The following is a 13395-nucleotide window of genomic DNA, read 5'->3' on the forward strand; positions in this document are numbered from 1 at the left end:
AAACCAAATTATTTAAAAAAAAATAAATTTGATGACAGTAAGATTTGATTTGATGACAGTAAGATTTGTTGATAAAGTTCATACTGATGAAAAAATGGTTATAACAGTTTAAATATTTTAAGACAAGGATGACCAAATATAGAGTTAATCTTGTAGAACTCATTACAGCAAAAGCTTAGTAAAGAATGTATTTTTGCTATATAGGAAATTGCCACAGATGTAGCAGGTTTTTCATCTTAATTTTATTTAGAAAACAGACAGGAGGAACCAAAGGAGGATGAGAGGAAAAGAGAGATGGGGGGGGAGTGAGACAAAGAAACAGAAATCCTTCATTAAAGATTTGTTCATTTGTGTGTTTGAAAGGCAAAGCAGTAGGCAGACACATACACAGAAATAGACAGACCTTCCTGTTTTGTTTATCCCTCCATTAGCTGCAACTTCCAGATCTGGACAACGCTTAAGACATGAAACAGAAACCCCATACTGTTCTCCTCCGTGGGTGGGAGGGGACCAAGTACTTGGGCCACCATCTGCTTCCTTGTAGGAACACTAGTGGAATCCAGAACACAAACCAGCACCCATATGGGATCCTTGCATAGGCAAGACAAGGACTTTAGCCACTGAACCGTTGTGCTGGGCCCAGACTTCTAGTTCTTAACATTCCAGGGTAAAACTGAGAAGTTGGGGAAGGCAATTTGGTCTAATGGTTAAGACACCGCTATCCTGAGTTCAGACCTGTCTCTGGCTCCTAACTCCTTCTAATGCACTCCCTAGGAGGAAGCCCAAGAAATTGATTCCTGTTTCTTAATTTATCTTTTTTTTTTTTTAAGCCACTATGACAGGAGATTGCTCTCTTTCTCTCTTAAATTTCCTTTGGTCTTTTCTCCCTTGGCTTCTGTCATTATGGCAGGAGTCCCTTCTTCCCGTTTTCCTAAATGGATCGTGCTTTGCAAACTTAGAAAAAAACTCTCTCTCTCTCTCTCTCTCTCTCTCTCTCTCTCTCTCTGTTTGGAAGGCAAAGTTTAAGAGGGAGAGACAGAGTCAGAGAAAAAGAGAGATATCTTCCTTTTGCTGGTTCACTCCCCAAATGGCTACAACGGCTGGAGCCTGGTCTGAGGCCAGGAGCCAAGAGCTTCTTCTGTGTCTCCCATATGATTACAGGACCCAAGTACTTGGACCATCTTCTGCCTTCCCAAGTACATTAGCAGGGAGCTGGATTGGAATTGGAGCAGCCAAGAATTGAATTGGCGTCAGTATTGGTTGCCAGCTTTTCAGGTGGTGACTTCACCTGCTGTGCCATAGCTTTGACTCCATCTGGCTGCTAGTCCTAACTTTCTTGAAAGCTCTGAAAGGTGTATTATCTTCATTATATCTCTTCATTACACTTTGTTAACATGCTTATCACTACTCTTTAAAAAAAAAAAGGCAAGAAAGAAATCGGGTCCCTACAACCTATGTTGGAGAACAGGATTGCGTTCCTGGCTCCCAGCTTCTATCCCAACCTGTAACGTTGTATGTCTCTCTGGCTCACTCTCTCTACCTCTGTCTCTCCCCCCTCTCATTCCATTGATTGTCCATGAAACCATAACTGATGAAGAACTCTTTTTATGAACATTTATAGACTTTATTGTGATTTTAGGAAGAGAAAAGTAATATTTATCATCGGCTGTTCCCTTCCTGTCTGCAATTTCATTGCATTTGAAGAGGTCCTGTGAATATCTGCTATCGTAGATGTAGTAGCCCCTCGCCACTATTGCCTGTCCTTTTCCGATTCTTCTCGTCTCATATAATCTAGTTGGAAGCAAAAATAAAACTAACTGATTTTAGGATGAGGTCTTCTTGAAGAGTAAATAATACAATGTTTTGAGATGCTAAAATGTGCCTCTGTCCTAAATATCTCCCATGATACACCTGAATCTCTACTGTTAGATATTTTGGCTTAATACTATACAAATTCATGTAAACTATTAAAAATATAGTTAGGAAGTTAGTATAACACTTGCTACTATATGATTCACAATCTATTGATTAACCTGAGGCATATTTTAGGTAACAGAGAATAGGATTTTAAGAATTGAATTGGGGTCCGACGCAGTGGCCTAGCAGCGAAAGTCCTCTCCTTGAACGTGCTGGGATCCCATATGGGCAACTGTTCTAGTCCCGAAAGCCTCACTTCCTAACCAGCACCCTGCTTGTGGCCTGGGAGGGCAGTTGAGGATGGCCCAAAGCTTTGGTATCCTGCACCCGTGTGGGAGACCTAGAAGAGGCTCCTGGCTCCTGGCTTTGCATTGGCTCAGCTCCAGCCGTCGTGGCTGCTTGAGGAGTGAACCATCGGACGGAGGATCTTCCTCTCTGTCTCTCCTCCTCTCTATGTCTGACTTTCCAATAAAAATAAATAAATCTTAAAAAAAAAAGAATTGAATTGATTCAGGGGGAAGAGACAGACATAGAAAAAGTTGAGTCAGGCTGGAACATCTTATGTACGGATAAGGAGCACAGGAAAAATGAAATTCCCCTCACAGTTCTTTCAAATGTCATCTTGGAAAGCCTGGAAAACATAATCGAAGTTTTCTACTCTCCATCTGACACATGACTAAAAGGGAACAGCTACCAGAGTTGGAGAATCCTGCACTCTCTAGTACAGTTAGAGTATCTAAAATTCAATAGGGATCTAACCTTGATGCTAATTTTTTCTATTAATAATATTATATTTCAGGACATAAAATGATCTTATTAATACATGTAAAATTATTCACAATTTGTCAAATATCCATAGGTATTATGGTCGAAAGATGCTTTTCCTCATGATGTATCATCCTAACTTTGAAAAAATGCTTGAAAAGTATGTTCCATCTAAAGATTTGCCATACATTAAGGAATCTGTTAAAAACTTACGGCAAAAGGTATGTGAAAAATGCTCATTTTATTAACAAATTTAAAGATAAAGTTTATTTTGCTTTAAATTAAAAGAATAGAAACAATTACTTTTCCTATTAATCATTTGTAATATATCTGTAATAGCATTTCAAAAACTACAGTACTAAGTAGACATGCATAATAGCAGGCCTTGGATGTAATGGTTTGTCAAACAGAACTTAGTGTATAATGGAACACAGTTTCAGTTGATGAAGTCGTAAGATTTGGGATATAATCAGAAACCTGACAACTAGAAACAATATTGTTTTAGTTTCAAAGCATCATTTCAATAGAGTATTTTTTTATTTTTAAATGTATTTATTTTATTTATTTGAAAGGCAGAGTTACAGAGGGAAAGGGAGACTGAGACAACCATCCAACCTCAGGTTCACCCTAAAAATGGGCACAGCGGCTTCAGGGGGGCATCTGCAGCCAGGAAACAGGAAGCGAGTCTGTCTTTCATGTGGTTGGAGGGACCAAGCACTTGAGCCCTCCTCAACAGCTTTCCTAGATTATTAGTAGGGAGCTGGATCAGAAAATGGAGCAGCTGGGACTACAAGTAATGCCCATACTGTATGCTGGTTCTTCAAGTTGTGATTTAGCTGATGGGCCACAGAGCCAGCCCCTGGATTTTTAATTTTTATAAAATGGGGATTTGGTGGGCAGATGGGTGGGGCTTTTCCCTTTATCTTCCCCTTTACTCCAGATATAGGAACAAATGTGGAAATAATAGTCTTACCCACTTTCCTGTAGACCTTGAACCATTGTGCCCTAATTATCTATGTAAAGATTGTCAAAAATAAAGGAAAAAAATGAAATAAAATGAGGATAGTAATGTGTGTCTTGATTAATTCCTGCCTTATTTGAAGGAAAATTTGAAAAATGATACATTTACCAATTATATTGAAAATATATTGAACTTAATTGTGTAGAAATTCTCTGTTACACTGTTGCCAGGTGGAGGAACGTCAAGCTAATCCCTTGATGTGGCACTGGCATCCCCTATGGGACCCTACACCTGCGAAGGAGACCTGAAATAAGCTCTTGGCTGCTGGGTTCAGATCAGCTCAGCTCTGGCCATTTGTAGCCATTTAATTGGTGAACCAGTAAATGGAAGATTCTCTCTCTGTGAAATCCGCCTTTCAAATAAAAATAAATATTTAAAAAAAGTTCTGTTATGTCATGTCTCACTGATGACCTTGGGCTAAGAACTTATTGACAAAAGGATGGTGTTAACAAAGTTGAAGGGTATTACACTATTTACAGCATTTTTTTCCTACCTATTGATCTTGAAGATTTAAACTCAAATAGCAATTATTAAAATGACCATGTAAAAGAATGATGTAACTAAAATTGGGCAGGGTTTGTTTATCAATTATTTCCATTACAAGTATCAGAAAAAAAAGGATATTTTAAGTAGTTCTCTCCAAAATGCTTATTCTTACACTCCTAATGTTGCCTAGGATTTTGTTGTTTGTGAAATGCATTCATATTCTTTATAGATGCTAAGCCTTAAGAAGTGCAGATAAAGTATGTGTGTGTGTGTATATATGATTTTTTTAAATTTTTAAACAGTTTATTTCAGCAGTCCAGTGTATAATTCCCCATTAGGCAATGTTAGGTGTCATCGATTTACTATTAAGTGTATCTGATGTCCTTTACTGAAAAACGTATTACTAAAATATCTGAGAGAAATCAATTTTGGATACTTTAAAAATTACATTTTGGGGTGCAGCGCTATAGCGTAGTGGTTAAAGTCCTCTCCTTGAACGCCCCAGGATCCCATATGGGCACCGGTTCTGATCCTGGCCGCCCCACTTCCCATCCAGCTCCCTGCTTGTGGCCTGGGAAAGCAGTCGAGGACGACCTAAGCGCCTTTGGGTCCCTGTACCCGCATGGGAGACCCAGAAGAGGCTCCTGGCTCCTGGTTTCGCATTGACGCAGCTCCAGCCGTTGCGGCTCACTTGGGGAGTGAATCATTGGTCAGAGGATCTTCCTCTCTGTCTCTCCTCCTCTCTGTATATCTGACTTTCCAATAAAAATAAATAAATCTTGGGGAAAAAAAAAGAAAATTACATTTTGAAGTTACCTCACTACTAGTTTTAGTACTTATTTCACTGTCTTTCTTTGCATTTGCTCCTAGGGTTTAGGAGAAATACCACTGGATACTCCCTCAGCAAAAGGAAGACGATCTCACACAGGCAGTGTTGGAAATGCAAGGTCGTCATCTGTCTCTCGAGATGCTTTGAATTCCTCTGACAGGTAAGACCCCTGGCTGTGCGTCATTAGACAAATTACTGATAAACAGTGTCATTGGATGTTTTCATGAATTACCCGCAGCAATAGTTGCAAAAATATAGTGCAGTTTTGAAAGCTTGCCAAAATCCTAGAGGTGTGAAGTAATTATATTCAATAAGACAATCATATATTCCAAGAAACTTGACTATACATGCACGGTGTGAGACTTTAGTGTTATTGAATCTGTCAATACTATGCCTGTGTTGCACAACTCTGATAACGTTTTTTAAAGATTCCGTAGCCTTTGTTTTTTATACCAAAGCATGAAAATAATATGCAATAAAGATAGAATTTTAAAAACGGTAAACATTAGAAGAATAATTTATAGAAGTAGTTATACAGTTTATAATATGCTAAACTATTTAGCAGGATTTAATATACTGTGCTTAGGCAAATTTTAAAGTCTTTTGAAAATGTAACTTTCCCTCCAGTATATTTTTAAAAATTATTTTAAAACTATGAATAGATACCATCTCTGTGTTTATGTGTCTTTGAAATATTTTGTATAAGAAGCTATGAAAATACCTGTGTGCTTGGGGACCCTGTTACTGAGAATACAGCCTGTAGCCCATGGAGCAGCCATGTTGGCATCACCAAGCAGGTTGAAATGCAAAATCTTGTTCTCTCTTCAGATCTAGTCCATCAGAATCTGCCTGTTTTCCTGCCTTAATATGTAATCAGAGGCACATGCTGGTTCTGCCTTTGATTACATATTAAGGCAGATAATTTGATCAAAAATCTGTTTTGACATCAATTTTAGAAAGCTTTTTTCTATTTTTGGTTCTTAACATTTATTAAGCTCATACTATGTGCCACTTTTCTAAGCATTTTATTGGTCAGTTGCTTATTTCACAAATGTCCAACTCCCATAAAAAATAAAACCTGAACATGGGGTTTCTAATAAGCTTCCTTAGTAGACAGGATTTCATAATACGTTATCATAACTCATTGTTGAGGGAATCAATTTTCTTTTGTCTGATTCCATTGGGAAAGGAGCCCTGGAAATTGCCTCTGGTTTCATCTGCACAACTGCCCCCTTTCCCGCCTCTGATTTTGTCAGTGTCCTGCTGCTATAGTGTTAGCCAGGAGTCCTGTGAGTGCCTAGCCAAAACCATACCATAAGAAGACCTTGGGAAGCTCCAGCACAGATATTATGACTATGTATTAATTAGGTAGTTTCATGAATTTTGAAAAATAAATTCATGATTAGAATTTCTGAGTTATGTTTGTGCCTTTTATAAGAAGGTAAAAATGGAATTAATCTTTCTTTTCCTTTAGAGAGGTAACTGAAGTTCGTGAAGTCACCCGAAAATCTGTTTGTCGTAATTCCTTAGAAAGCGCTGAGTATATTAAAGTCATAACGGGTTTATTAAATGCAAAAGATTTTCGTGATCGTATTAATGGGATTAAGCAGCTTTTATCAGATACTGAAAATAATCAAGAGCTTGTTGTTGGGAACATTGTGAAGGTAAGGACCAATAAGATGACTTTTGTTTTGAAATCTGTTGCCAGCCACAAAGTTAGTGTTAAGTTTGCAGTACTTAATATGCATTATCTTTATAAGTCAAAATAAGCTAAGTAAAAACAGTGTATCACCTATGCTTTGCTATGTATTTTATTATTTTATTTTTAGAAAGATTTATTTATTTTATTGCAAAGTCAGATATACAGAGAGGAGGAGAGACAGAGAGGAAGATCTTCTGTCTGATGTTTCATTCCCCAAGTGACCACAACGGCCGGTGCTGCGCCGATCTGAAGCTGGGGAACCAGGAGCCTCTTCCGGGTCTCCCACGCGGGTGCAGGGTCCCAAGGTATAGGGCCGTCCTTGACTGCTTTCCCAGGCCACAAGCAGGGAGCTGGATGGGAAGTGGAGCTGCCTGGATTAGAACCGGCACCCATATGGGATCCTGGGGTGTTCAAGGCGAGGACTTTAGCCGCTAGGCCACTGCACTGGGCCCTGCTATGTATTTTAAAAGCATACCAGAACAATTCAAATTGGGGGGAAAAAAGTCACTTATTTGTCTGGGTCCTCATTAGTAGTTAGCTCCTGCAAAGCTCCGTATTTTCAGAGTCTTCAGAACTTGATGTTTATTTTGAGTTATAGTGAGAAAAAGGGAGAAAAAGAGAGAGATACTCCACTCACTGATTCAATCCTCAAATGGCCGCAATAGCCAGAGCTGGGCCGGTCTGCAGCTGGGAACCTGGAGCTTCTTCCACGTGGGTGCAGGGGTGTTGTATCATCCCCCCTGCCATCCCAGGCTGTTAGGGAGTTGAATCAGAAGTGTTGCAGAGGTGTAAGATTCTAGCTGGTGTCGATATGGAATGCCAGAGCCAGAGATGGAGGATCAGCTTGCCTTGCCATTGTGCTGGTTCCATTTTTTTTCTTTTTGTTCACTTTTTTTATTGGAAAGTCAGATTTTTACAGAGAGAAGGAGAGACATAGAGGAAGATATATCATCTGCTGGTTCACTTCCCAAATGGACACAACAGCCAGAACTAAGCTGATCTGAAGACAGGAGCCAGGAGCTTCTTCCAGGTCTCCCTTGCAGGAACAGGGTGCCAAGGCTATCCTCTGATGCTTTCCCAGGCCACAAGCAGGGAGCTGGAAGGGAAGTGGAGTAGCCAGGATACGACACAGCGCCCAAATGGAATCCTGGCGCATGGAAGGAGAGGATTTGACCCACTAGGCTACCACAATGGGCCCTCCAATTTTTTTAAAGTATGTTTAAGAGATGTGATTTTTTTTTTTAGAATAGTTTTTTGTTTGATTTTAATATTTATTTTATTTGAAAGAAAGACTTATGGAAAGAGAGGGAGAGAGAGAAACCGTCCACCTGTTGATTCACTTCCTAAATGGCTATAATGGGCTGAGACTGAGCCACACCCAACCTATAACACAGGAACTGCATCTGTGTCTCCTACATGAGTGCAGGAGCCCAAGTGCTTGGACTGTCCCCTGCTGCTTTCCCAGGCACATGAGCTGGGGACTGGATTAGAGGTAAAGCAACTGGGACTGTTACTAGTGAACACATGGAATGCCAGCTTAAAGGTGGTGGCTTAACATGCTTGCCACAACATCAGCCCCTAGAATAGATTTAAAACTTTCTTTTTAAATACCAATGTACCTACCTAATTTTAGGGAAGACAACAGTAGAAGAAAGGAAAATGGCGGTAAGTGTTCCTAGTACCAGAGGATAGGTTATTTGTATTTTATCAGAATTTAGCTATGTTAATTATGTTAACAATTTGTTAGTCAAACTCCATTTTAAATTTGTATGTTATGATTTGACTTGAGAAAAATACATCACTAATGTATGGGAGTGAAAGTTAGATTTTCTGATATCCATTGATGAAAAATCTCTTGGAATGTCAGAAATGATGAGTTAATAGTCTAGGCATTATACAGTAGCATTTCTCTGATCTGACCTGATTATTTATTATTCCACTTATTATAACTGGAATTTATCAAAGTTAGAGCTTCAGAAGAATAAGGAGTAACTGTTAAATCAGTCAAATTACAAGTTAATGAGAATTTGGCTTTGAAATTTATACCTAAATTCCTCCAAGAAACCTAAACTGAAACTAGTGAAATCTCTGCACGGAACCAATCAAATCCACTTTTGCTACAAATGGACCAAAACAGAAACTTTCCTTCCTTTTGGCTCGGCTATTGCACCTTCCAGAGAACAGCTTATTAATCAAATGACAGTAAGTCAGTCATCTGTCTCTGTAGCTACAGTTCTCACCCCTACTTTATTGGGTGTTTTGGTTTTTTGTTGTTTTTTTTCTTTTTTTGAGGTGAACCTTTTTGCTATAAAAAAAATTTGAGTTAGCATCAAAATGTTACAAAATTTATGTTTTCTAACTTCAAGTTAAACAGGATGTTTAAAGTAGGAGAAATACCAGGAAATTCACATTTAATAGCTATGAATATAATTTTACTTTAAGTAATTTACCATTTACTTTCAGATATTTGATGCTTTTAAATCTCGACTTCATGATTCCAATAGTAAAGTAAATCTGGTGGCTCTGGAAACAATGCATAAGATGATTCCTTTACTTAGAGACCACTTATCTCCTGTAATCAACATGCTAATTCCAGCAATAGTTGATAACAATCTGAATTCCAAGAATCCAGGCATCTACGCTGCTGCTACAAATGTTATTCAGGCTTTGAGTCAACATATAGGTAATAAATCTTACCTTTGCACTCAAATTGTTTGCCTTTCATAATTGTGATTCTGCCTATCTGTTATAATACTGAAATCCTCAGGTATTTGACCTTTTTAGTCAAGGTTCTTCTTTCCTCATTTGTATTTTACTTTTAGCGATTAAATACTGTTACATTAAATTGAATTTGTCTACCTTTGTATGTTTTTAATGCTTTTTTTCTACCTTACTCTCATATGATGCAAAAATCAACTCAACGTTGATCATAGATTTTAAATGTGTGGCTTTAAAAAAAAAAAAAAAGATTTGCTTATTTTTACTTGAAAAGCAGATTTACAGAGAGGAAGTAGTGACAGAGAGAGATTTCATCCACTGGTGCCGTTACCCAACGGCAACAATGGCCAGAACAGCTGATCTGAATCCAGGAACCAGGATCTTCTGGTCTACCACAATGCTACAGGGACCCAAGGACTTCAGCCATGCCCCATTGCTTTCCCATGCACATTAGCCAGGAATTTGATTGGAAGTGGAACAGTCATTACTTGAACCCATGCCTATATGGGATGCTGGAGTCATAACACCAGCTAGCTAGCTAGCTATTTATTTATTTATTTATTTATTTATTTATTTATTTATTTATTTTGAAAGGCAGATTTACAAAGCAGAGGCACGGAGGTGTGGGGGAGAATCTTCTATCCCATGATTCACTTCCTAAGTGGACACAGTGGCCATAGCTGAGCCCATTTGAAGCCAGGAGCTTGTTCCAGGTCTCCCATGTGGGTGCAGGGATCGAAGGACTTGAGCTGTCCTCTGCTACACTTCCAGGCCGTAAGCAGAGATCTGTATTGGAAGAGGAGTAGCCAAGACTTAAACCACTCTCCCTACGGGATGCTAGCAGTGCAAAGCTGAGGATTAGCCTGTTAAGCCACCATGCCAGTCCCTTCTCTTTTTTGGTAACATATACTATGCCTAGAAGACGCAAGAGGGGACAGGCGCTTTCTCTTCCTTCCTCCCTTTCTTCCTACCTACCTGCCTCCCTCCCTTCCTTCCTTCCTGTACTAAATAAAAGCTCCTTAAATTCTCTGTAGGTATTTTTATTTCTCATTTGACTATTAAGACTGTTACTCTGTTAAGGTTTCATAGGTTTAAAAATCTAGATCTTAAAAACTTTATACATTTACATTCTAAAAATATTATTTTTCTTTCAATACTATGTAATAGAAAATATCTAATATCTGTTCTTTAAACAAGTGTTTTTATATTTTTTGTTTAGATAATTACTTACTTCTACAGCCATTTTGCACAAAAGCTCAGTTTTTAAATGGAAAAGCAAAACAGGATATGACGGAAAAAGTTGCTGGTAAATACATTTTAATTGTAATTTCTAAAGATACATTCTCTTTACTGAGCATAAACTGATATGTATTTCAATTACATTCAATATCATAAGCCTTGAAATAGACATACATAGTATAATCATCCAGTATTTTCTTTGAGAATTCATCCTTCTTTCCACATATGTATTTAATTTTCTTGGTGGAAATAATATAGGACAAAAAAGATAATAAGTATCAGTGTTTATAAGAAACTGTTCTCCTAAAAAAATTTCTGTTTGGGAAGGAAAAATGAGAATGTGGAAACAAAGGTCTCATCCACTTTCCTCTAGCCTTGACCCTTCACACCCTAATCAATTACATAAAAATCATCAAAAATAAAATTGATAGAAAAAATCATGTTTGACACACAATTCCTGGATTTAAACTGCAAATTTTTACTTAACTATCTTTGGCTAACATTGAAATGAATTTTGAACTTTGTTTCATGATTATTTCTGGCTAAATCATCATACGTGGATTTCCAATGCTTGACGATATATTCCCTGTAGAGGTCATTTCTGACTGTATCTCTGTTATAAAGAAAGGCTAACTTTTAAAACAAATGGCATAGGAAATAAATTTGATATGTTTTCAGTGTTTCCTAGTTAGCAGAACTTGAATTGTGTTAAACTCTCACTGTTTCCCATTTTTGTGTTTCAGATATTGTTATGGAACTTTATCAAAGGAAGCCCCATGCCACGGAACAGAAAGTGTTGGTGGTTCTGTGGCACCTCCTAGGGAACATGACAAATAGTGGTTCACTCCCTGGGGCTGGAGGAAACATACGGACAGCCACAGCCAAATTGTCTAAGGCACTTTTTGCACAGATGGGTCAGAATCTGTTAAATCAGGCTGCATCCCAACCACCACACATCAGAAAGAATTTAGAGGATTTGCTCGATACGACTATTTTAAATGAATTATGAATCTTTGATGAAATATGGTATGATGAACAAAACTGTTTACATGACAAATGGAACTTTTTGAAAGTTACATTTTCAGTGCCTGCACTTCACTTGTAGTAAATTAAGTCATTAACTAGTTTTTATTTGCAGTCTATGAGTACATTATCTGTTCTGTATCAACACTACCACTTCTACCCATCACACAAAACCCAAAATAATATAACTCAATATTCATGAAATTCAAGGCACATGAAATGAATCCAAGTTTAATATTTTTGAGGAAAGTCCTGCTCATTTGCACTATTCTATAGAAACTGCAATTTGTTATCATATATGTACAATTAGATTTGTAATTAAAAATATACTTTTTATTATGTAATCATGTTCTGCTATGTCTCATTACTCAGCCTTATTTTATGAAGTATAAGAAAAGTCATTGAACTATGTTATCACCAACAAAACTTTGTGTGCTATTTGTTAAAAACATGTATTTCTTATCAATACGCTAATAGGATTGTACAGTATTAGCTTGCCTTTGCTGCTATGTTTATGTCATATAGTTGCTTAGCTTTTGGGTTTAATCATCTACATAATTGTGAAACTTAACAAATTATAATAAAGCATGATGACCAAAGTTTTAGAGAAAATTAAACATTTTAAATGCACGTTTTAAAAACGTGTGGAATGTAACCTCCCTATTTTTGTGTTCAAACACTAAATTTTATTTCTATATTTTGACATTTATAAAGGTATTATTTTGCTGCCCAGTTGTGTAATTCTCAAAAATAGTGCCAGGTCTTCAACAGCTTCTCTCAGAATTCATGGGCTTGTAAGTACTGTATGCATCTTTAAAAAAGAAAAGGAATGTTATAAAATAAATGGATTTATTTCTGTAGACGTGTGAGAGATGTCCTATTTTTCCAACTTCCATATGTGTTAAAATGGAAAGAATATGTATTATAATAGGCCTGTTGTTTTCCCTTGATCAACTTGATGTAGCATTGATTGCTTACTGTTGACCTATGAGTATACCTGGATTATCATCCTAACTTTATGGGAAATTAGCTGTGTGATCTTAGACAAGTCACTTTTCCAGGTCTGGGACTAAGGTTTCTAATCTCAAAAATGTGTGGGCTTGACTAGATGATTCTTAACACCCTCTCCGGCTCTAAAATTGGATACCTTTAAACCTTTTCACTTCTTAGTCACTAACTTGTTCTAACTGTGTATAACTTTCTAGGAAAAAAACATGAGTTCCACTAGGTACTTAAAGCTAAGTTGAAAGACTTCATTGATTTTTCTATTTATAGGCACTGTTTTATAGTTATATACACTTAAGTTTGTTCTAAGTATATTTTATTCTATATTATATAGATAAGGAATTGACAATTTTTTGTACATATTAGGTACATTTTTTTAAACTCTGTAAGCCACAGAAAGATTGTGTTATTTTCTATTTGTTTATAACCTTTAGAAATATAAAAAGCTTTTTTTTCTTTTTAGCTTAGGCCACGTAGAAAGAGCTCTCTGGCAGTACCTAACTGAAAGCTCAGTTGGAACACTGAAATTATCATTACATTTTAGTTTGGCCTCTTTTGCTGTGCATCATTCAGTGGTTACAGTTGCCAAGTCTTCTGTATGTTTTTATTATGAAGAAATGAGCCATCAATGTAATTGAGCCCAAAGCCTAAAGATGTTCCACATTATACAGAACTTCTTGACATGGAGCA

At 37.2% G+C, this 13395-nt stretch overlaps 1 protein-coding gene across 1 annotated transcript in view; it reads left to right on the top strand.

Annotated features, from left to right (window-relative positions):
- The window catches only part of TOGARAM1 (TOG array regulator of axonemal microtubules 1), a 53584-nt gene extending 41024 nt beyond the window's left edge, over positions 1-12560 (top strand). Inside the window, exons 15-20 of the mRNA XM_058666379.1 lie at positions 2777-2903; positions 5060-5178; positions 6493-6682; positions 9184-9403; positions 10658-10744; positions 11421-12560. Coding sequence (XP_058522362.1) covers positions 2777-2903; positions 5060-5178; positions 6493-6682; positions 9184-9403; positions 10658-10744; positions 11421-11686 — 1009 coding nt within the window. The 3' untranslated portion in view covers positions 11687-12560. The remainder of the gene's footprint in view (positions 1-2776; positions 2904-5059; positions 5179-6492; positions 6683-9183; positions 9404-10657; positions 10745-11420) is intronic.
- Positions 12561-13395: the final 835 nt, after the last annotated feature.

The sequence above is a fragment of the Ochotona princeps genome, chromosome 6 (genome assembly GCF_030435755.1).
Source record: "Ochotona princeps isolate mOchPri1 chromosome 6, mOchPri1.hap1, whole genome shotgun sequence".
In the NCBI taxonomy this organism is placed as follows: Eukaryota; Metazoa; Chordata; class Mammalia; order Lagomorpha; family Ochotonidae; genus Ochotona; species Ochotona princeps.